Here is a 24,390-nt window from a genome sequence, read left to right on the forward strand (position 1 = left end):
CCAACTCAATGTAATGGGGAGAGTTATAAAACGACTCGGTGTGACCCTGCTATTACATAGGTATTAGGCTTAAACTATCATCACAGATCCAAGCAGAGAAGCATCTCTTTCATCTCACAGCTTTATACACAGTAGAAGGAAAACACCCTTAGTTCCTAGTTTTTCCCAGGTTCCTGTATATAAAGCAGAGAATTAGAGACTGGAACCATGATGTTATTGGCATAAAGGACTCTCCATTGAGAAAAATTCCTTCTGCCAATAAAGTTCTAGGTTGTTAATTAATGTTTAGTGTATTGGATTCCTGTTCTAAGTGTAAATTGGACATTTCATGACATCACTCATCTTTAACATTTAAAAAGATGGTACTTTTGTAACTGGAGAGTCACAATGTGCTCCTTTCTCTGAGAGACAGAAGTGAAATAAGGTGACTAAATTGGACAAGCAGACAACAGAGGGGCTGATTAGTGGAGTGATTATGGGAAACAAACATCATTTTTCTGCAGCAGGACTTGATACAAATCCCCATTACAAGCATCAGTGTTGAGTCTTCATCAAGCAACAACTGCTGGAAATATCTCTATATGCTTAACTAGTGACAAGATACTCTATACCAGACCCATATAAGAGAACAATATTCTGAGAGTCAACCCAAGCTGCAGGACTCTTGTTTAGAACTGGGGACAGAGAAGGCTGAGATCATTGAACTCCTACTCAGTTGCTATCTCTTCCTGACCTTGTCACCTTGCACAAAATATTTTCTGATCAAACTCACCCAAGACCAGAGTCACTGTGTAAGCCAGATGCCCACAGAGATTCTCACATGCTAAGAACTTTCTCTCTTCTGAAAAGCTCATGGGATTCCAACTCACTTTGTCCCAATTAGCCTTGCTGAGGACCCAGAAGTTGGGAAGAAGGAATGAGAAAAACAAGTTTTTTTTTTACTCAGACCCAGGGACACAGGTGCAGAGCCCCCAGCAGTTGTGGTCCCCAGAGTGCCTCACTGATTGAGCTCTCTCTGTCTGCATAGGGGAAGCAAATAGAAGATCCTTTCCTTATCCAATAACAAGGGCATTTGTTTATAATTACCTAAGCCCAACTTCTTCATAAATACATGTTGCTCAGCACTGCCACTATCGTCATCATCACCCAGAATTGTATTGCATTGGGTCTGCATGACTGTCAGGGGTCAAACAAAGCTGGAACAACTGCTCAGGAAAGAGGCAGGTTCTCTGCAGGAGAGTGTCCCATCCCAAGACACCTAAATCTGCTACAGGTGCTAATGCCTTGCTTCCCCCAAAGCACATCACAATTTTTTTTTGAGAAAGCAGGTGAACTTTGGCTGTGAGCTAAAAAGTAGCCTCCTTGATGTTCTTCCAACTTTACTTCCTCCTCTTCCTGCAGCTGCCCCTCTTCATGGCCAGGGAAGAAGGGACCCCCTGCCATGCAGAAAGGACTTTCAGCCCCACATATTATAGAGATGGGGATCTTGTGGTTGGAGGATTTTTTCCCCTAGTTTTACATAAATTGGACAAATTCCCATATTGGAAATGGTTTATGCATCACCCTAAGGATATTATAAAACATCATCAGTAAGTACTTATTCAGTTTTATTTCAGTTATTTTTTCACTTGTCAACCAGTTATTTCCTTCCCTGATTGCCTACAATCTCCCATTGGAAAGGAAATAAAGGGAAAACACTTGTAACAGATAAGTATAATCAAGTAAACAAATTTCCATTTTAGGTATATCCAAAAATTAGTGTCTTATTTTAGAGATAGTTGTCACCTTTCTGTAAGGAAGGGTGTATATTTCTTCATAATCAATCCTCTGCAAACATTGTTGATCACTGCTTTGCTCAAAGTTCTTCAGATTCTCACATCATTTGCTTTTATAATGATGTAGTTAAATTATATGTTGTTTTCTATGTTCTTTTGTTTTTGTACTATCTCATTATGTACTAGATCTCTGCCATTTCTCTGAAATCATCTTTCTCCTTTTAATACAGCTCACATAGATTCAATTATATCCACATTGTTCAGCCATTCCCTAATCATTTGCCACTACAAAATGAATATATAAATATATGTATGTATACACAAACATATATACACATATATTAAACACCAAGATCCTTTACATTATCTTTACATTGTTTTAGGTACAACTTGGTCATAAGATGTCTACAATTCAATTACATTTGGCAATACATACAAATTGCTATCCAGAATGTCAATATTGACACTATTAACTTAAATTCCCCTCATTTGTTTCTTTTTACCAATGGTAAAATATGATGGATATGAAGTAGAAATTCAGAGTTGTTATTACTTCCACTTTGCTGATCATTAGTCATTTGTAAAATTTTTAATAACTTTTGATTGTTTGGAATACTGACCTGAAGATCTACCTCTTTAAATTCCTTGAAATGCATTAATTGAGGAATGGCCCTTGTTTTTAGAAATTTCAATCAATTCTTTACATATCGTGGAAACAAGACTTTTAACGAAATGCTGTAGGCAATTTTTCAGTTAAATTTTTCCCTTGTTATCTTAGCTACGTTAGATTTGTTTGTGAGGAAAAGAATTTTAGTTGCTTGATGTAATCAAGTGTTCTATTTTGTTATCTTTGATCCTCAATGCTTCTTGTTTGGTCATGAAATATTCTCCAGCAGACAAAATTGAAAAACAATATATTCTATATTTCTCTCATTCATATCTGATATTATTTTTAATACTTAAGTTAAGTATCCCACTGGAGAGTATATGGGGATATAATTTGAGATGAGGGTCTTCACCATATTTCTAAAAAATTGTTGTCTAATATTCACAGCAGTATTTGTCTTATTTTCCTTTATTAGTCATTGAACTCAATTGCCTCAATTTTTGGAAATTCATTTACTGACTTTGCAAAGAATACAGGTCATTCACACAATAGTTTTTGGATATCACAGGGTAGTTGGTAGAGAACTGCTACTGTGATCTAAGTGTGATGATAAAGCTGATTGAGGGTAGAGAGTCTCCAGTACTGGCCCTGAGCCCTTGAGACCAGATAGGTTTTAAGATGGTCAAAGTTCTGGCATCTGAGTCCCTGACAGTAATAGAATAAAATTTTCAGACTATAACACTAAAGCAACAGGAGAAGCTCAAAATGTAGTAATGGCCCTTCACTAAGTGAGTATGCACTCATAGTTGTACCTGCATGAGATGGAAAAAATTCTCCATTTAAAAATTTCAGTTTCTTTCAAGGGGGAAGAATAAGATGAAAAATATTTCTTGTTCCTAACAATCTCCTTCCTACTGTAGGTGGCAGCCTAAACACTACTATCAGGTCTTGGCTTTGATGTTTGCTGTAGAAGAGATCAACAGGAACAGCAAACTGTTACCCAATATAACCCTGGGATTCCACATCTTCAATGCTTATCACAAGGATGAGACAACCTTGGAGAGCTCCCTGGTGTGGCTGTCTGGCCAGGGACCAACCATTCCAAATTACAGCTGTGAGAAGCAGAGCAAGTCTATAGTGGTCATTGGAGGAGCCACTTCTGAATTGACTGTTTCCATGGGATCCCTACTTGAGCTCTATAGGATCCCACAGGTAGGGATTTATAGGTTCAGTTAAGTCTATGCTGCTTAGAGGACACAGAAAGGCTTTAGTGGCTCTGCTACTTGAAATTTAGACTCCAAAAGTTTGGGGGAATCCTAATGTCTAATTTACCTGTCAGGTACCTCTCAGAGAAGGAAAAGGAAATTCTTAATGTAAAGGAGGAAAAAATTCTTCACTGCATCAATTCTTGTAGGAAGCAACAAATTGTTACCTACAGAATTTGTGAAACAATGCAATGAAATGCAAATATTTGTTAAATATCAAATATTTTCAATTCGCTGTGCACTGTGTTAGAGATGCAAAGAGGTCAAAAAGTCAGAAAGCACTGACCTTATATCTGTTTGTGGTAGTCAGCTTTTATGAAGAACATAATCCCTTAGGTAGAGGCCTGAATAATCAGAAAAACTTTAATACATAGAGATGAAGAATTACTCCATTCCAGGAAAAAGAGGATGGACATAGTGGGTTGAAAAGGAAGGGTTAAAAAAAGACATTCATAGAATGCTCTCACTAATCTCATGTTTGGTTCCTATTCAGGTTACTTATGGCCTCTTTGATCCCCTCTTGAGTGACCCAGTCCAGTTTCCTTCTGTCTATCAGATGGCCCCCAGGGACACTTCTCTTCCTCTTGCCATGGTTCGATTAATGCTGCATTTCAAATGGACTTGGGTGGGATTGGTTGCCTCAGATGATTCAAGAAGTGAGAAATTCCTAAGAGATCTTCAAGAAGAAATGGTCAGAAATGATGTCTGTGTCGCTTTTATATACAAGGTCTTTACTGGTTTGACAGAGGATGAACGCTATCATTCTTATTTTCTCGAAAAGCTATCTGATTCTACAGCCAGTGTGATTGTAATTTATGGCAATACAGATACACTACTGACCCTTAGGTTTAGCGAGATTCCTCATACCATTCTATACAGAATGTGGGTCACCAGCAGTCACTGGGATATTGCCAAAAAGCCAGGTTATATCTATTTTGACAATTTCCATGGAGCTCTGATATTCACAGATCAGACAAGTAAGATTCCTGGTTTCAAACATTTTCTGAAAACCGTTAACCCTGCCAAAGACCCAGAGGATATCTTCCTTCAGGACTTCTGGAACTCAGCTTTTGGATGTACATCTGAAATTGGAAAAGGAGATGGAGCTGTCTGTTCACCAAATGCTTCCTTGGACACACTGAGATTGAGCTATGTAGACATGACTATGTCTCACCAGAGTTACACTGTTTACAATGCTGTGTATGCTGTAGCCTGGGCCCTTCATGAAATGTTCTTGGTGAGATCAGAAATGGAATCCAATACAAATGGGAACAACTCAGGTATTTATCCCTGGAAGGTAAGATCTCCCCTTAAGTACTGATTTTCAAATATCTGAGTGTGGGCACTGTCGACTCCAGGAAAGAGAGACGAGATTAATAAGTCAGGTCTCCTCATTTGTAATTTAGTAACTGCAGATTTAAGGACTAATATGTCATTTCGGGCCATTTCAGAGATATCATTTCGTTTACCTATTTTAAGATATAGGAATGAGAATCAAACTCAGCTGGTCCCTTAGAGTTTTGTGGGTTGTCATTTCCTTCTCTAATTCATTTCATGAATGAGGAATCTGAGGTGAACGAGGTTAAGTTACTTGCTTAAGGTCACACTGCGAGCTAATAAGTGTTTGAGGCCAAATACAAAAATATGAAAATGACTCCTCCTGACACCCGAACTCCAGACCTCGGCCTTCATCCAATTTTCCATCTACCTGCCCACTGAAGGTTTTCACAGGGAGGTTGTGACCAGCAACACTTCCTGTTCCATTCCTCCATCAATCTAAGGAAGTCAAAGCCAGGTGTCTTTCCTCCCCATAGCAGGCTTAGTTACTCCAGAGCATCATGGTACAACAGAGGGAGTCTTTGTTTTGAAGTCAGAAAACCTGGGTTCAAAACTTGTCTCTGAATTTTTTTTTCCAGTTATCATTGAACAATCCCTTGACTTCTCCAACTTTCATCTTTAAATAAAAAATATTAGATAAAGGACTCTAAGTGTCTTTCCAAATGCAGATCTAGATCTTAACATGAGATTTTGTCTCGAAACAGATTTTTTCTATTGACTTTTCAAAATAAATACTGGAGAATAGGAATTTCTTTTAGATTTGTCTTTTCTCTCATGCACTGGCATAATGAATAACCTACCTTTTAAGGCCCATAACAGATGCTTGTTCAATGAAAAATCCTCTTTAAATATAATCTTGGATTCCTGTTTCCCCTTTCTCTAATTCACCCATTATAGAGTTGACAATAAATCAACTGGTAATTTAAATTTTTCTATTATATGACAGTAAATATACTACACAACGAAGATCTGAAAACAAAAATAAATAAAATTCCCTACTCTGATGTACCTACCTATAGGGATCTAGATATGAACTAACTTTGAAAGTATTATTGATGTATTCAAAAACTGACTCTTGTGAACAATATGCTCATGTACCAAACTAAATTATTGGCTACTTAAGCCTTGGAAGAAAGTCTAACTCTGAGCTTATCTTATGCTGGCCACTCCCTAAGTCTCCCAAAAGTTAATTGGACCTATGAGTGGGGCTCTGAGTCCTAAATGATCTCAGTCTACACCTCTTTGATCTTGTGGTTGTTAACTGAGCCAATGTTAAATTCTCTGCCATGTCACATGCTCATCAACTACCTCCCATCACCCATTCCTTGATTCTCCAATAAAATATAGTTCTCTCTCTTTCGAGTCAGAGGAGCATGCACACTGGAGTTCATGTTGTTGAATTCTTTGTCTCTGAGTTTTTCTTCCTTTTTTATGTTCCCTCTAAGTTAAAACCCCTCCAAACAATTTCTCTCAGTCTTCAGCTTCCCTTCTCAGATGTTCATCCTCAAATATATTAATTTGTGGGTGCTTGACAGCAACACTAACAATGGGGAGGACAACATAAATATACATCTGTATGTATATATGTGTGTGTGCATACATACACCCACATGGACATACATGTATATATTTATATACACATTTCTATTATTGAGTATGTATTATGTATATATTCAAAAGAAATATAGAGAATATAAATATAGAGAATATATTTTCTATATATGTAAATAATATAAAAGCAAATACAAATACATTCAAAGGAATTATGGAATGAAGACAAAAAGTAATCTTCCTAAAGAACATCTAACCATGCCACCTTCCTGATCCAATATATTATACTTTTGCTCAAGAGCCATCAATGGCTCCACAGAGCCTTTTAAAAAAATTGAAATGCTAAATTAGAATTGAAAGTATTTCTCTCCACTTTTAGCTTACCAAGCTGATTTCACATTATACCTCTTCTTTGAGAAATCCTTTAAACACACACACACACACACACACACTATAAATATATATGTATATATATATTTATATACATACATATTTATAGTGTGTTTTCACACTATAAATTAGTACGTATATATTTATAGTGTGTGTTTACATAGATATATTGTTCAGTAGATAGGTGACATCTTCACTTTATTTTATATATATTTTACTATTTAGTCAAATTAGAACATTATTCCATGGTTACAAGAATCATATTCTATTCCTCCTTTCCCTACCCCACACTTCCTGTAGCCCACCTACAATTCTACTGGGTATTACATGTGTCTTTGATCAGAACCTATTTCCATGTTGTTGATGGTTGCACTAGGATGCTCATTTAGAGTCTATATCCCCAATCATATACCCCTCGGCCCATGTAGTCAAGCAGTTGTTTTTCTTCGTTGTTTCTACTCCCACAATTTTTCCTCTGAATGTGGAGTCAGTACATTACTTTCTGTTGCTGTCATGTTAGCCAATCTGCTAGGTGTGAGATGATACCTCCAAGTTGTTTTGATTTGCACCTCTCTGATTATAAGAGATTTAGAACATTTTTTCATATGCTTATTAATAGTATTGATTTCTTTAACTGAAAATTACTTAGTCTTGTCCTTTGCCCAATTCTCAATTGGAGAATGGATTGATTATTTGTACAATTGATTTAGCTCTTTATAAATTTGAGTAATTAGACCTTTTCAGAAGTTTTTATTATGAAGATTGTTTCCCAATTTGTTGCTTCTCTTCTAATTTTGGTTACATAGGTTTTGTTTGTACAAAAACTTTTTAATTTGATGTAATCAAAATAATTTATCTTATTTAAAAAATTTTGTGATTTTTTTCTAATTCTTGCTTGGTTTTAAAATCTTTCCTTTCCCAAATATTTGACATGTATACTATTCTGTATTCACCTAATTTACTATTATTTCTATTATTCTATTATTATTATTCTATTATTTTTATTCTATTATTATTCTATTAATTCTCTATCTTTATGTTCAAGTCATTCACACTTTCTGAGTTTATCTTGGTGTAGGGTCTGATGTGTTGATACAAACCTAATCTCTTCCATACTGTCATCCAATTTTCCCAGCAGTTTTTATCAAATAGTGGATTTTGGTCCCCAAAGCTGGGATCCTTGGGCTTGTCATAGACTGTCTTGCTGAGGTCACTTACCCCAAGACTATTTCGGTGATCTTCCTTTCTGTCTCTTAGCCAGTGCCATATGGTGTTTGATGATCACTGCTTTATAATATAATTGAAGATCAAGTACTTCCAAACCACCTTCCTTCACATTTTTTTCATTATTTCCCTGGATGTCATTGATATTTTGTTCTTCCAAATGAACTTTGTTATGTTTATTTCTAATTTAGTAAAAAGGATTTTTGGTAGTTCGATGGGGACGGCACTAAATAAGTAAATAAGTTTGGGTAGGATGATCATATATATAAGGTTACTTGATCCTACCTATGAGAAGTTCATGTTTTCCCAATTGTTGAGATCTAGTTTTAATTGTGTGGAAAGTGTTTTGTAGTTCTGTTCATATACTTCCTGTGTTTGTCTCAGCAGATAGATTCCAAAGTGTTTTGTATTGTCTAGGGTGATTTTTAATGGAATTTCAATTTCTAATTCTTGATGCTAAGATGTGTTGGAGATATATAGAAATGCTGATGACTTATGTGGGTTTATTTTGTATCCAGCAAATTTGATAAAATTTATTGATTTTTTCCACTATCTTTTAGTTGATTCTCTAGGATTCCTAAAGTAGACCATCATATCATCTGCAAAGAGTGATAGCTTGGTCTCATCATTGCCAATTTTAATACCTTCAATTTCTTTTTCATCTCTCATTGATAGTGCTAGTGTTTCTGGTATAATATTAATTAATACAGGTGATAATGGGCATCCTTGTTTCACTCCTGATTTTACTGGAAATGCATCTATTTTATCCCATTGCAGATCATGTTGGCTGAAGGTTTCAGATAAATACTGTTTATTATTTTTAGGAATTACACTTCTATTACTATATTTTCTAGTGTTTTCAATAGGGATGAGTGTTGTATTTTGTCAAAGGCTTTTTCTGCATCTATGGAGATAACCATATGATTTTTATTGGTTTCCTTGTTGATATGGTCAATGATGTGGATGGTTTTCCTAATATTGAACCATCCTTGCATTCCTGGTATAAATACTACCTAATAATAATCAATAACCCCTGTGATCACTTGCTGGAGTCTATTGGCTAGTATTCTATTTAAGACTTGTGCATTTATGTTCATTAAGGAAATTGGTCTGTAGTTTTCTTTCTCTCTATTTGACCTGCATGCCTTTGGAATCAGTACCATATTAGTGTCATGAAAGGAATTTGATAGAACTACCTCTTTGCCTATTATGTCAAATATTTGTATAATATTTGGATTATTTGTTCTCTGAATGTGTGATAGAATTCAGTGGTGAATTCATCAGGCACGGAGGATTTTTAGGCAGTTCTTTAATGGCTTTTTCAATTTATTTTTCTGATATGAGATTATTTAAGAATTCTATTTCTTCTGTAAATTTAGGCAATTTATATTTTTGTAAATATTCATCCATATCACAAAAATCACCATATTTGTTGCCATATACTTGGGGGAAAGTTTTTAATGATTACCTTAATTTCCTCTTCATTGGAGGTGAGCTCTCCCTTTTCATCTATGATACTGTTAATTTGGTTTTCTTCTTTACTTTTTTTATTAGATTGACCAGTACTTTGTCTATTTTGTTTGTTTGTTTTTTCAAAATACCAGCTCCTAGTCTTATTTACTAGTTCATTATTTTTTTCAGTTTCAATTTTATTAATTTGTCCCTTAATTTTGAGGAGCTCTAATTTAATTTTCATCTGGGGATTTTTGATATGTTTGCTTTCAAGTTTTTTGATTTGTATGTCCAATTCATTGACCTGTGCCCTCCCCAATTTGTTAATATAGAACTAAAGGATATAAATTTCCCCCTGCATACTGTTTGGCTGCATCCCATAGATTTTGAAAGAATGTCTCATCAATATCATTTTCTTCAATAAAATTATTGTTTCTATGATTTGTTCTCTAACTAATCAATTTTGGAAAATCATATTATTTCATTTCTAATTAATTTTTGATTTGCCTCTCCATATCACCTTGCTGGAAAGGTTGCATTTATTATTTCTGCTTTTCTGCATTTATTTTCCAAATTTTTATGACCTAGTACATGGTCAATCTTTGTGAATGTACCATGTGCTGTTGAAAAGAAGGTGTATTTCTTTTTGTCCCTATTTATTTTTCTCCATATATCTTTTAACACAGATTTTTCTAAGATTTCTTTCACATCTCTTTCCTCTTGTTTATTTTTTTTTTATTTTATTCATCTAAATTTGATAGTGGTAGGTTCAGGTCTCCCACCAGTATAGTTTTACTATCTATTTCCTCCTTGTGAAGACTGGATTTAGCTATCTCCTAATTGTAACAATTAAGACACTTCAATCTTTCTTTATTGTGAATATAAAATTGTAATCTCCTGATTGTAACAATGAAGGTACTTAGCTCTTCTGTTAGAGTGAAGCTAGAATTGTAGGCTTAAATCTATTTTTAGATTTTAACTACAAAAAAGGTGTTAAGTAACTACAAAAGGTAAGCTTTCCAAAAGAGGTGTTAAGCAACCCAAAATGATATAATCTAACCAAAGAAGGTAAGAACTAAAGAGTGGGCAGTCCAAAAAAAAATCTAACCAAAGAAGGTGAGAACTAAAAAATCGGCAGTCCTGGAGAACAGTGTCTGCTATGATTGGTAGATGTAAAATTTAGGGAGTGTAAAAGAGAGAATCTGCAGGGTAAGCCAAGCATGCTACACAAAGCAAAAAGACATCATCTGTCAATCAAAAAAGGGACATTCCATTTGGAATGTTCTTGGAAATGGCAGTTGGAAGCTAACCCCACAGCTGAGGAATTTCTCTCTTGACTTTTGAGAGAGGAGGTAAAAGAAGTTTTGCGTGGCTGAGGGTGGTGGCTGTTCCTGAAGAGCTTATTGTGTCTCTGAATTTGAATTAATCAAGCTGAGATTATCTGGCTGTTTGGAAAAGAAGAGAGAAGATAACACTTATAAAATTGATAAGAAAAATACTTGACCTCCAAACTCTCTGACTTTCCCTGTGTCACAGTTGGGACTGAACTACCATTTTTGTATTACCCTCCTAACTTCTTGTATAGATTATGGAAAACCCCATCACTCTTACCTCATCCTCCATCCTGTCCTATATTTTTTCTAAACCTAACAGTTCACCTTGAGTTACATAGAAAGGTGGCTGACTAACAGGGGGAGGAGAAGGGAGGCAGGAGGGAGCAGGTGGAAAAACAGGTGACATTAGAGGGAGGAGGATAGGCAATGTCTTGATGAATTAGCTATCCAGTATTGTTCTATAGGCAACCCCAGTGTCTATCTCTAGTAGTGACCCATAGCACCAGATAATCCATCTATTATAGAAGGTGACACATGATTAAAAGATCTTTAAAAAGGTGACCAAAAGGCAGAAGGAGATCATTCAGATTCAGACATTTGTGCAGTCGGATTCAGACATTCAGACATTTGCATAGATTTGGAGATATTCCATTGAAAATTCAGACTCAGAGTGGGACTGGAGGAACTGGACCCCTGGAGGAATAGGCAGGAGACCTCAGACTGCTTTCATTTATATGGTCACAGTTGGTGAGTGAAAGGCTGACTTAGTGACCCCATGTTTCTGATATCAGAGGAAACCAGAGGTTTCTCTCTCTCTCTCTCTCTCTCTCTCTCTCTCTCTCTCTCTCTCTCTCTCTCTCTCTCTCTATCTATCTATCTCTATCTCTCTCTCTCTTCACCTCCCTCCTTATCTGTCTGTCTGTCTCTCTCTCTCACACACACACACATTCCTTAAATATTTTCACTCTATTGTAAATAAACTACAATAAATTCCATTTATCTTAGTAACTCATTTTGGGATTTAAAAATTACATCCCTAGTGATCAACTAATATATACAGAGTCCAACCACAATTAATTTTATCATCCTTCAACTTCACCGGCTTCTCCTTTAGAAATATGAATGCTATACCATTTGGTGCATACATGTTGATTACTGGTATTTCCTCATTGTCTATACTGCCTTTTATCAGGATGTAGTTACCTTCCCTATCCCTTTTAATCAGATCTATTTTTACTTTGGCTTTGTCAGATATCATGATTACAATTCCTAACTTCTTCCTGTCAGTTGAAGCCCAATAGGTTTTGCGCTAACCTTTAATTCTAACCTTGTGCATGCTAGCCGCCTCAAGTTTCTTTCTTGCAGACAACAGATGATAGGATTTTGATATCTAATTGACTCTCTTAATACTTTTCATTTTATGGGTGAGTTCATCCAATTCACATTCAAAGTTATGATTGCTGCTCGTGTATTCCCCAGCATTTTTGATATCCTCTCCTAGTTTTTGTCCTTTCTTCTTTTGCAATATCCTTTTAAACCAGTGGTTTGCTTTTAATAAGTCCCCCTAATACCCACCCTTAATAAGCTTCCCTTTCTTCTCCCTCCCTTTTTGTTCCCTTATTATTTTTTCAGGGTCTATAAAGTTCCCTCCCTCATCTCTTTCCTTCAGATTTTGTACTCCCTGCCCCTAACCCCCTTAGTCTGCCCTTCTTACTTTCCCTGTAGGGTAAGATAGAATTAAATACCCCAATGGATCTAGATGTTCTTCCCTCTCAAAACTGATTTCACTGAGAGTAAAGTTTAAGAATTACCTATTAGCACTCTCTTCCTCTCCTTCTTATAAGAGTATTCTTCCCTTCACCTTCCCATGTGTATCTTCATGTGATAAAGATTAGCCTATTTATTTTATTTCTTCAAGTATCTCTTGGTGCCATTTTTGATTCCTCCCTCCCTTTTTCTTTTTTTGCATATAATCTTATAGCACATAACCCCAATCTCTTCCTGTGAATGATTCCTCTAATTATTATAATACTGAATATAATTTTTGAGAGTTACAAATAACATTTTCCCCATATAATAATATAAATAATTTAATCTTATTGAAGCCCTTAAAGAAGAAAGTTTGAATAAAAAAAAACGTTCCCCCCTTTTTCTCTTTCTTATTTACTTTTATGTTTCTTTTTATAGTGTTTGGATATCAAACTTTCCCCTTAATTCTGGTTTTTTCATTAAAAATACTTGGAAATCTTCTATTTTGTTGAATGTCCATACTATATAATGGAAGCATATCATCAGTTTCGATGGATAGGTGATCCTTGGTTGAAGACCCAATTCTCTTGCCTTTCTGAATATCATATTCCAAGGCTTGCTGTCCTTTAGTGGGGAAGCTGCCTGATCTTGTGTAATCCTAATTGTTGCTTCTTGATATCTGAATTGTCTATTTTGGGTTTCTTGTAAAATTTTCTCCTTAGCTTGGAAGCTTTTGAATCTGGCAATTACAATCCTGGGAGTTGTCTTTTCAGGATTTAGTGAAGAGAGTATTCTATGAACTCTTTAAATGGCTATTTTACCACCTTGTTCCAAAACATCAGGGCAGTTTTCTTGGATAATTTATTGTAGTATGTTATCAAGACTTCTGTTTATTTTAGGCTTTTCAGGTAGACCAATGATTCTCAAATTCTGTCATCATGCTGTTTTCCTATTCCATCATCTTGTCAGGGAGATATTTTATGTTCTCTTCTATTTTGTCAGCCTTTTGATTTTGCTTTATTAATTCATGCTGTTTTGCAAGATCATTGGCTTCCAATTGCCTAATTCTGATCTTTAAGGCCTGGTTTTCCTTTTTGGTTTAGTCTGTCCTGCATTTTCATGGCTTATAGCTTTTTCTCCAAATGGGAGTTCTTGTCCTTTAAACTGTCATTTTCTTTTTTGAACTATTGCCCTCTTTTCTTGCCAGAAGGCTTCCATCTGATTTAAATTCTTCAAGAGCTTGTAGGCAATTTCCAATTTTTTTTTGCAAGGTTTTGGTTCATTTATTTGTATTTTCTCTTCTATTTCCTCTGTAACCTGGTTTTTTCCTCTATAAAAATTATCCAGGGTCAAACCCTGCTTCTTGTTTTTCTTGATGTTGGGAAGTTATTGTTCCTGGGCACTGCTTGCCATTGATATGGTGGCTTTCCTTCCCTTTCCAGTTAGAAATCTGAGTATGATGAACAGGCTCTCTGTATATGGAGCTAAGGAGCAAGGATTTTTGCCAGAGACCAACTCTAGAGTCTCTGTAGCTTCCACTGTTTGCTACCCCTTCTCAGTGCTATCTCCCTGCAGTCACCCATGGTCTATGCTCCTCACCCTCCTTGGGCCTCAGGTCTAGCTATTCTCAGGTGTAGGTCCTGAGTTGTCTCAGTCCAAAGCCAAAGACCCAGAGGTGGTCCTCATTCACTCCAGAGGTGCCCCTCACTCACTCACTGATTCTGGTTCATGCTGGCTCTGACTCTGGCTCCATAGGTGGGGTGGGGGAGGGTGGATCATCTCACATTTTGGTGAATGCTTTTTCACCCCCTTATGGTGTGGAAATGCCCAAATCCCATGTACCTTCAATGCTGTCCCCTACTGTAGAGTCCATTCATTCTTTTGAATTTGGGGAGGGTTGTTTTTTTGAGGTAGCCTGTACTGGTAGGTAGTGAGGAGAGGAAGAGTCCTACATCGAGACTGCCATGTTTACACAGAAGTCTCCACAATATATATATTCACACATCATATGTTGTATCAAAAATAGCCTACTGGAGACTAAATGATAACACTATAGCAAATATTAATAATATGGAAGTAAGTCTTGAACAAGGATACATGTAATACCCTGTTGAATTACTCATTAGCTGTAGGAGGAGAGGAAGGGAAGAATATAAATTATGTAACCATGGAGAAATATTCCAATTTAATCAATTAAATTTTAAAAAGAAAAAAGATCAAATAAGCTACTGTCTGTTCTCTGGATTTAGGATTGCATCCCCTAATTCCATGACTTTGAAAAGGCCCTTACATTAAACCTGACATGTACTTCTACTTCATATCTTCTTCCTAGAATGCCTACCTTCCTTAAAGGCTCACATTATTTTCCTCATAGTTCCAAATTCTTTCTTCATTTCCTAATCAAATGGGATATTATACATAAGAAGAAAAGTGCCTGATACATGTGAGGTGATATGTAAATGCTTCTTCCTGCCCTCTCTATTTGATAATTTGATAATATTTTCTTCCTTCTGGAATCATGTCATATTGTAATAACTAAAATGAGTTTAATAAATATAAGAATTTTAAAAATTGCACTCTAGCTGTTTATTTATTTGTTTGTTTGTTTGTTTATATGTTTATATAAATGTCAGTAGCATCAGTACCTTTATTAAAGCAAGGTAGAGATAGTAAAGGGGGGATATGTCAAAAAGAGGTAGAAAATATTGCCTAGCTAAATTCCCTAAGTCTGGATTCAAGTGCCTCACTGAAGAGAGCATCCCACTAAAGACAAGTTAAAAACAAAAAGGCCACAGTCTCTGGCCAGAAGTGAGGCTCAAAGTCAAATTTCTTGAGCCACCAATGCAGAGGTCCTCCAGCACAGAAGAAGTCCAACACAGAGACACCTGAACAGCAGAATCCCTCTTTAAGCAAGAGCAACAAACACTATCGAATGAATCAGAATGCCCTAGGTGAAATTTATGAGCCACTTTCTCCATGTGACTTCCTATCTTTCTGGTTTCTACTTCCTTTCACTTTCTGCTTTTCTATCACATCTCATGTTCCATTCAGAGTTTCTTCATTTAGCTGACACTGCCTAGAGGGCAGTGCCTATGGGATCCACCTCCCATCCTCTGATGGTGTAAACTTTTATCAAAAGGATCCTCCAGTAGAGTGGAGAGTGGAGCATTCCAAGTGCTTGTTTGATTAAATTAAGATAAAAATTTTTCACTTTTACAGTATTTACTTTTCTGTTTCAGTGTGATTGCATTTAGTAAAATGTAAGCTCCTTTAGTGCAAATACTTTTGATTTTTCTTTAATACTTCCAGAAACCAATCCATTGCCTTTTAAATAGTGGGTAATGAATAAATAGTTATGAATGCTTGTTAGACTGCATTGGAAGGAGAATCACAAACCACAGGAGGACATTGCAGCATCTCCAATAGTATGAACCAGCATTGCAAGTTCTCTTTCCATATATCCTTTCCCAGCTTTATTCTCATTCAACTGAGAGGACCCTTCTGGCTTTTTTCTCTCTTCTCAAATATTTCTACCAAGTTCTTTTGATTTGGCCCAACCTTCTAATCTACTGAGGCCTTTTTAGATCCTGCTTCTGTTATCCAATTTATTAGGAATCCATCAGTTTTGTGACAATTAAAATGTCTAAGGAGGGACTAATCCAGCTTTTATCCAACTATTCAATAAAAAAAAAATTTAGACACCCTAGAGTCTAGTACTCATCCCTGAGAGACTCATCTGTAGAAATTTTCATGTTCTTTATTTTTAGATCCACTCCTTCCTGAAGAACATCCAGTTTAACAACAGTGCTGGGAACCAAGTGGTCTTAGCTGAGAAGAACTCTGTGGCAAACTATGATATTCTCAACTATGTGACCTTTGGTAATGACACTGAAGTTCTGGTCAAAGTGGGAGAGTTTATTTCTGAGGCTCCACTTGGTCAAGAGTTCATTATCCAGCAGAAGGCAATAGTGTGGCCCAGAACATGGGGAGAGGTGAAGAATGATTGAAATGTTTGTTTAATGAAAGATGTAAACCAAAGCACATAGCACACCAGAATAGTCACTAGCATTTTCCAAACCTGGTTCAAATGGCACAAAAATTCCCTTCAGGGAGCAGTTTGAAAATCAAGGTTTTATGCCAGATTCAGCTGAGAGGATGTTGGGGCCAGGTTACCAAGGCAAATTCCTCTTTAGTTGGAGAGGCTGAGAGACAGGGAGATTATTCTATTGCACAGCTATTGTGACAAGGAAATCACTTTAAAAGACTGATATATATTAATTTAAGGTCGTCAAGGAATTCAGCTATGTAATTCCTAAATGAAAACTCAAGTCAGCAGTCAACCTTTTATGGAGTTTAATTACAAACAGGAGGAAGAAAAGTATTAGAGAGAGAGAGAGAGAGAGAGGGAGAGGAAGAGAGAAAGGGGAGAGAAAGAAATAGGGCTTAAATACCCCCTCTGTTTAGGATGGGCCAAAAGGCCCAAGCCCTTAGATAGCTGAGGCAAAGGAAAGAGATCAGTCCCTATCACTCACATGACCAAAATGGAGAAACAGTCTCAGGGGCCTCCACCTCCAGCTTCCTTCAGAGCAAGCTTCTCAGAACACAAGCTCTCAGAGCAAAAACTCTCAAACCTCCTTCAGTCCCCAGACCCCGCTATCTTTAAGGAAACCAAGTTCCCTCCCCTCAGTTCTCACACCTACCAATCACTGTCCATGTCTTCCCTGTGCCAATGGTCGCTCTAGCTTAACCCAGGACCGCCCAGAGGTCTGCCCCTTTGCACATGTCTGTTGAAGGTCATATTCTCAAATAATTAAATCTTGATCCATTGCTGCAGCCCCTCCTAAATCCTGTTAGGACTGAGTAGGGTGGAAATTGTATTTTCCAAGACCTGGTTCTGTCATTCCAAGTATCTCTATTGTATCAATTCTAAAATCAATCATGACTCAAAGAACTTCCTGTTCTATGCTTAAGCATAGGTCAAAGCCCTTTCCATTGTTCAGCAAAAGGTTTCTGTCCTAAAGTAATCTTAAGTAGGGAGGAGAAGGAACCTCCCATGCCAAGGGGGTTCACATTCCAATAGACTATCAGTAAGAAATTTTTCAAGTATGAAATTTCCCAATGGTGAAATTTCCAACATTTATAAGTCTAAGAAATTTTAAGGTTTACACTATTAAAGGGGGAAGCCAAAGAATCTCCCTTGTCCATAGCAGTCAAAGAAAAAGGAAGTAGGAGCATTCGGAAACTTCTTATTAGAGTTAATGATTCTTGATCAATGCCTTCTATATCCAGCAAAGTTTCGATGGTATCAAAGTGCTCTAAGTGATATCAGACCTCTAAATATTTAGGATTCCTGGAAGAGAACCCTGTGTTATACAAATTCTAGTTCTAGCTCCCATTAATGGGAATAATGTTTTCCTTTTGATGTTGATCCATGTCCCACACTTAGAAATATAACAGCTACCTTTACTATCTAAATCTCTCAATTCCACAGGCCACTAAAAGATGAACTACAGAGTCATCAATTCAAAAGGTGACAGATCTAGAATTGATAAGATCAGGGAGAAGGCTAAGATCCCTGCTTAAGTCAGTTCAAAGTACTTGGAAATTTTATGTGGGTGAAACAAAATTATTCAGAGAATGGAAGTTTCTCTAAAAGTGTAAGATCTGTAGGCAGAGGGAAGGATTTATTATTTTTATAATGTGACACAATCCCTTAATCATTCATCCATTCAGCTATGTATTTATTCAAAAACTATTTCTTAAGGATATTATCTGAGTTGAGTCCTGGGTTACAAAGATAATACAAGAATCTTCCATGTGTGGTTTCTTCCTCTTTGACTTCAGAGGTTGCATTTTAGACAAAATTACAATTGCTCTGAGATCCTGCCTAGAAAAAAAAATGCACAATTTAAGCTTAGGTTTAGGTCCCCACCCCATTTGACTTTCTCTCGCCTGCCTTGCTTGTTCATGATCAAGACTCAATTCATGTTCCTAGTAATATCTGATTCTCCAAACAGCATATGAAATTGTACATTTTGAAAATTCACAGGCAAGGGAAGGTGCATTAAAAAGGTGACATTTTCTTGAGACTGATTTCTATCTAGGACATGAGCTGCAAAATGTGTATCGAGCTGAAGATCCCTATGGATTCTCTCTTCTCTGCCACATTGACTCAGGTCTAACTTTCATTCTCAATGATATAATGGAAAAACCAAGCTTACTTTAACCATTTCACTTCCAGACAATTAGAATCTTTGGTTCTAAGAACTCCTTCCTTTTATTCAAATGATGGATTTTAACTGATTCAAAAAACTTAATAAATCTCATTCATATTTGATTCTGATTGAATCAATTGAGCACTGTTGCTACTTCATAAATGTGATCACTTTTAAGTAGGAGAAATAAAAAAAACCAAGTATGACCCTTACACTACACACTCACACAAACACATGAACACTCATACTCATAGAGAGGGAGAGACAGAAAAAGAGAGATAGAAAAAGATATATGGAGGAAGGGATCCAAAGACACAGACACAGACAGACAGAGAGAAATATTTGCTATGTCTCATACTAAGAGACTGGAGACTCAAACCTCAAATACTTCTTCTTTCTGAGGGTAGTCTCTGCATTATCCTTTTTCAATACATTCCAAATGCTTTGCATGATAATTAGGTAGTTCAACAGGTAGAGTGACAGCCAAGGGACCAGGAAGATCTGATTTTAAATCATTCTTCTGACACCTAATGTTTAACTCATGCCACACCAATTAACCATTTTCCCTTAGTTTCCTCACTTACAGAATGAGAAAGTGAAGGAAATTGAAAACCACTCCATTGTCTTTGCTAAGAAAAGCAGAAAAACGGTCACAGAGTCAGACAGAACAGAAATGACTAAACAGAAATACTTCTACTAAAAAAAACTTAGAAAAAAGCTTCTATTTGATAAAAAAAATTCTAGCCACTAACATTATTCTGTCTCCAAAACCGTTCATATGCCAATGTAGTAGGGGATGTGGGGAGGGACAGACTCCACACCCTGATTCATATCCTAAAAGCTTTTTCTGCTCCTTAAGAGAAAAGCAATGCAGCTATTTTGGTCTGCAGAGACTTGCATTTTTTCCCCAAGGTAACTGGCTCAAGCCTTTGCACATAGGAATGTCATATTCATGAAAAAAATAGATTTGGTAGCCTTTGCAGAATAAGCAGATTGTGTGCTTGTAGCTAACAACAAACTAAAATTAGATAACAAAGCACATTAAGACATGCATATGCTGACTCCAAACAACATCATTATGACTTGGATGCTTTTTGTGTAGCCTCTTCCCTCCAGATGCGACAAAGTCTGTAGCCCAGGATTCCACATAAAAGTCCAGGAGGGAAAGCCTGTCTGCTGTTTTGACTGTGCACCCTGCCCACAGGGGCAGATTTCCAACCAGACAGGTAAGTCTATGGACTCATAGCAAACACATATCAAGAGACACAAAATAAAGCTGGATGATACTCGGTTGATAGTCTAGTAATGGAAAACCCAATAGCTATAGAACATGGCATGAAAGGAAACCCAGGAGCAAACTCACAAAGATCAAGCAAATTGAGGGTCAAGAGTGACCAGTTAGTGAGAGTTGATGTATTGGAAGTCCACCAGATTAGAAATTTCTGACCTAGTTTTTGTGTGGCTCAATTACTCAGGGATAAACTTCTAGAAATGCCTTCTGACACTGATCATTACACTACATCGCCATTACATTAAGTAGGGCTTTAGAATTTTCAGACGCTCTTTTCTCACAAGACCCCAAAGACAAAATGTTACTATCTTTGTCAGAGTTGTATTGAAGAGAAAGAAAAAGTGACCAACTGTAGTAACACAGTTATTAAGAAGAGGTAAGGATCAAACCCAGGACACTGCACAGAATTCCAACACATTTTCAAATTCCTCTCAAATATTTCTCCTCAGTGCTTCCATGTATTTTGCACAATGCATGCCAGGAAGGCACCAATCCTCCTCCATTAATCAGAAACTTCCTTGCCTTTCTGTTGCTCCATAACCTTATTCAGTTCCAGATTTCTCCTTATTCGCCAGGAAGCTTGGATCTCTGAGAAGAAACCAATATACTTTGAAGAGGATATTAAGCTGAGAAAGTTGAGTAAACAGTCAGATATTTAGAAAATCAATGCCAACATGAGGAAAATGGGAAGTAATATAGCCTATAGAAATACTCTGACCTAGAGAAATATCTCAGGGGAAAAAAGTCTGTGAAGGAAGTTCTTTCAATAGTCTTAGGAATGGAAAGTGTTTGGGAGGATGCCCTCTCTTCAGCAGTAAATCAATACAAGTGTTAGCTTTCAAAGTGGGGTCTCCTGATCATGGCTGGAAGACACACAAGACATTGTTTTTATAACCTGAAATGATGGAAAATGAGCAGTGACCTGCCCATATACCCTGTTCATTGGGGGAAGGATCACTTGGTTCTTGTAAGTGAGTGGGCTGGACAAGGATTAAATCTGAAAAGTGGTAGGACCCAGGCTTGCATGAGATCCCTTGAGTATATCATGCTGTAACGGAGGAAATAAAAAGGTATGAACTAAATTTAAGAGTGGAGTCCCCAGGAATTATCAGTCAATTCCAAATGACTTTTAAGATAGTATATTTACAAAAGGAGAAAGAATGTAAGAAAAAAAAATCAGAGAGAGCAGATACTTACTTGGCCTGGTCTGAAACAGACAGGACTTAAGAGGATGGAGCAAAGGGGGCCCAGAGGAAAATTAAATAAGGGTTTAAGCCTTGAGATCTCCTCTGAGATAGGGGGCCTCCAGAATAATCCAGAGAAAGGACTCAACCTTTTTCACTCATCCATGTGGTAGTCCTAATTGAAACTAGAAAGCAGTCCTCAGTCACAGCCTCTCCAGGGTACTTCAAGTCAACTTCAAGGTAAAAGAACTCCTCACCAGAAATTCTTGCCACTTGTAAAGACCATTTTTTCCTCACTTCCTGGGCCTTCCTTCCATTTTTACATGGGTCAATTACAGTTAAAGTTTTGTTTAGGACAGCCCAGTAGCCAGGCAGTCGAATCTTATTCATTAATTACTATAGCACACGAGGGTCACAGACCTCCCCAAATTTAAGGGGTATGTACACTTCTGGTGATTAAATCTAAAATTGGGAAGGGAAGAGTTAATCCCATCTTCACAATAACCAAGTGGTCATCCACTTTCTGCTTAAAGGTCTACAACAAGGGGAGAGCCATTATTCTCAATGCAGTTCCCTAAATTTTTAGACCACTCTCATTTTTAAGATTTTCTTAAGATAGAATCTAAATTTGTCTGTTCGCAATTTCAACACAAGACTGTATCTTGTGTTGCCCTCTAGCTAGCCCTCTCCCATCAAACAGAGCTAATATAGTCCTTCCACTAATATTAGCCCTTTGAATACAAAGTATCACCTATCCCCTCTTCTGAATATTTTCCCCACCATAAACTTGCACAGATCCTTCCTTCAATATTCTTAGAACACTCAGAGTTGAGGTCCAAGAGAAGAATGTAAGAGTCATGTTGGTAAAGTGAAAAAGGCATCTCGTCAACAGCTAATGGCATATAGATACACCATCATAGAAGAATTCACCATCAACAGGAAAGGCAAAGGAATCAAGACCTTTAAAAATTATAGAGGCTGAATCTCCACAGAGAGTTTAAGAAGAGCTCCAGAAAGACTAACTTAGTGAATACAATTGAAACATTTTCCTGAGGGAAAAGTCTATAAAGAATAGTTAGATACAGGATGAGGACAGACTATTAAAAGATACATTGTCAACATCCATTAAATCATTTCAACAACAACCTGGATTTCTTTACTTTGTGACATATTACTATAACATTTTATTAGCTAGCTTGTATAGAGCACTATTAAGGGAGTTGAAAAACATTTTACATTTGTTAATTCATTTAATCCTCATAACTACATAAGATAAGTGCCATTATAATCCCCATTCTACAAGGGATGAAATTCAGAAGAAAGAAGTTACATTGACTTCTAGGATCACAAAATTACAGGTTATGAGGCAAGATTCAATGGAATCAACTGGAGAAATTTATAGTTTTATAATATCAATTTGGGCCACACTGATAGGTGAAGTATGCAAACTTGCTATTCTAAGATTTTGTTCTCTTCAGACAGAGATCAATGCATGAAGTGCCCTGAGGACCAATATCCCAATACGGAGAGGATTCACTGCCTCCCCAAAAGGGTGACTTTCCTGGCCTATGAAGAAACCTTGGGCATGGCCTTGGCCTCCATAGCTGCTTCCTTCTCTCTTCTCACAGCTCTGGTTCTCTGGGTCTTTGTGAAGCACAAAGATACCCCCATAGTCAAAGCAAACAATCGGGATCTCAGTTACATTCTCCTCCTCTCCCTTTCCTTATGCTTCCTTTGTTCCCTGTTCTTCATTGGCCGCCCCACTGCAATAAATTGCCTCCTCAGACAAACAACATTTGGAGTCATGTTCACAGTGGCTGTCTCCTCTATTCTGGCCAAAACCATCACTGTGGTTCTGGCCTTCAGAGCCACAAGACCAGGCAGCAGAAGCAGGAGATGGGTGGGCTCCAGAGCACCCATCTCTCTTGTTGTCTTCTGTACCTTCATTCAAGTCATGCTCTGTGCAATCTGGCTCCTGCTCTCTCCCCCATTCCCTGATGCAGACACACACTCTGACCCTGAGCACATCATCCTTGAGTGCAATGAGGGCTCTCTCATTGCCTTCTACTCTGTCCTGGGCTACATAGCATTCCTGGCCCTGGGGAGCTTCACTGTGGCTTTTCTAGCCAGAAATCTCCCTGATACCTTCAATGAAGCCAAGTTCATCACCTTCAGCCTGCTTGTGTTCTGCAGTGTCTGGATCTCCTTCCTGCCCACATACCAGAGCACCAAGGGGAAGATGATGGTGGCTGTGGAGGTCTTCTCCATCTTGAGTTCCAGTGCTGGCTTACTAGGCTGCATCTTCATCCCCAAGTGCTATGTAATCCTTGTACAGCCACAGAAGAACACCAAGAAATTTTTAAAGAATAATCCAAGTTCCTGAGACAAGAAGAATTCAGAATATTTCTGTATTACACCCATGAATAACAAGATGTTTTTAAAAATTAATTAGTCTTGCTTGAAAATGCCTCAATTTTTACCCAGCTGAAAATCTTTATAGCTGCTCTCTTTGCAGTGGCAATGAGCTAAAAATAAGGGGGATACTCATCAATTGGGTATTGGGTAAAGAAGTTTGGTACATATTTGTAATGAAATACTACTCAGCAATAAAACATGACAAATAAGTTAATTTTTTTCAATACACAGAAAGACCAAAATGAAATGAAGAATGAAAGAAACCAAACCAAAAGAACATTATAGAGAACAACCAAGACATTGTTTGAAGAATAACTTAATGACCACCTCAAGAGAAAGAACTGTTAATAAATAGGAACATGATAGAAATAGTACATGCACACACACACATATATATATACACACATATAATTAAAATTCCAATAGACGGAGTTCCATATAAGAGAACCAACTTATTGGTCAGGCTAACAATAACCAGTAAATTTTTTGGTCAATGTTCTCTCAGTGATCAAAGGCAAAGATATTTAGCATCTTGAGCCATAAAATATAATTTTGGAAGCTTCTTCTACAGCCCTCCTCTAAACATCACCTCTTGGTGAA

At 37.0% G+C, this 24,390-nt stretch overlaps 1 protein-coding gene across 2 annotated transcripts; it reads left to right on the forward strand.

The window, feature by feature from the left end:
• The first annotated feature begins 1,365 nt into the window (after window positions 1-1,365).
• Window positions 1,366-23,758, forward strand: VN2R600 (vomeronasal 2 receptor 600). 2 transcript variants are annotated; one of them, XM_056825093.1, is made up of 6 exons: window positions 1,366-1,589; window positions 3,303-3,594; window positions 4,141-4,944; window positions 16,453-16,677; window positions 20,003-20,130; window positions 22,858-23,758. In XM_056825093.1, the coding sequence occupies exons 1-6, from the start codon at window positions 1,366-1,368 to the stop codon at window positions 23,756-23,758; spliced, it is 2,574 nt and encodes an 857-aa protein (XP_056681071.1).
• The last annotated feature ends 632 nt before the right edge of the window (window positions 23,759-24,390 follow it).

Source organism: Monodelphis domestica, chromosome 4 (assembly GCF_027887165.1).
Source record: "Monodelphis domestica isolate mMonDom1 chromosome 4, mMonDom1.pri, whole genome shotgun sequence".
Lineage (NCBI taxonomy): Eukaryota > Metazoa > Chordata > Mammalia > Didelphimorphia > Didelphidae > Monodelphis > Monodelphis domestica.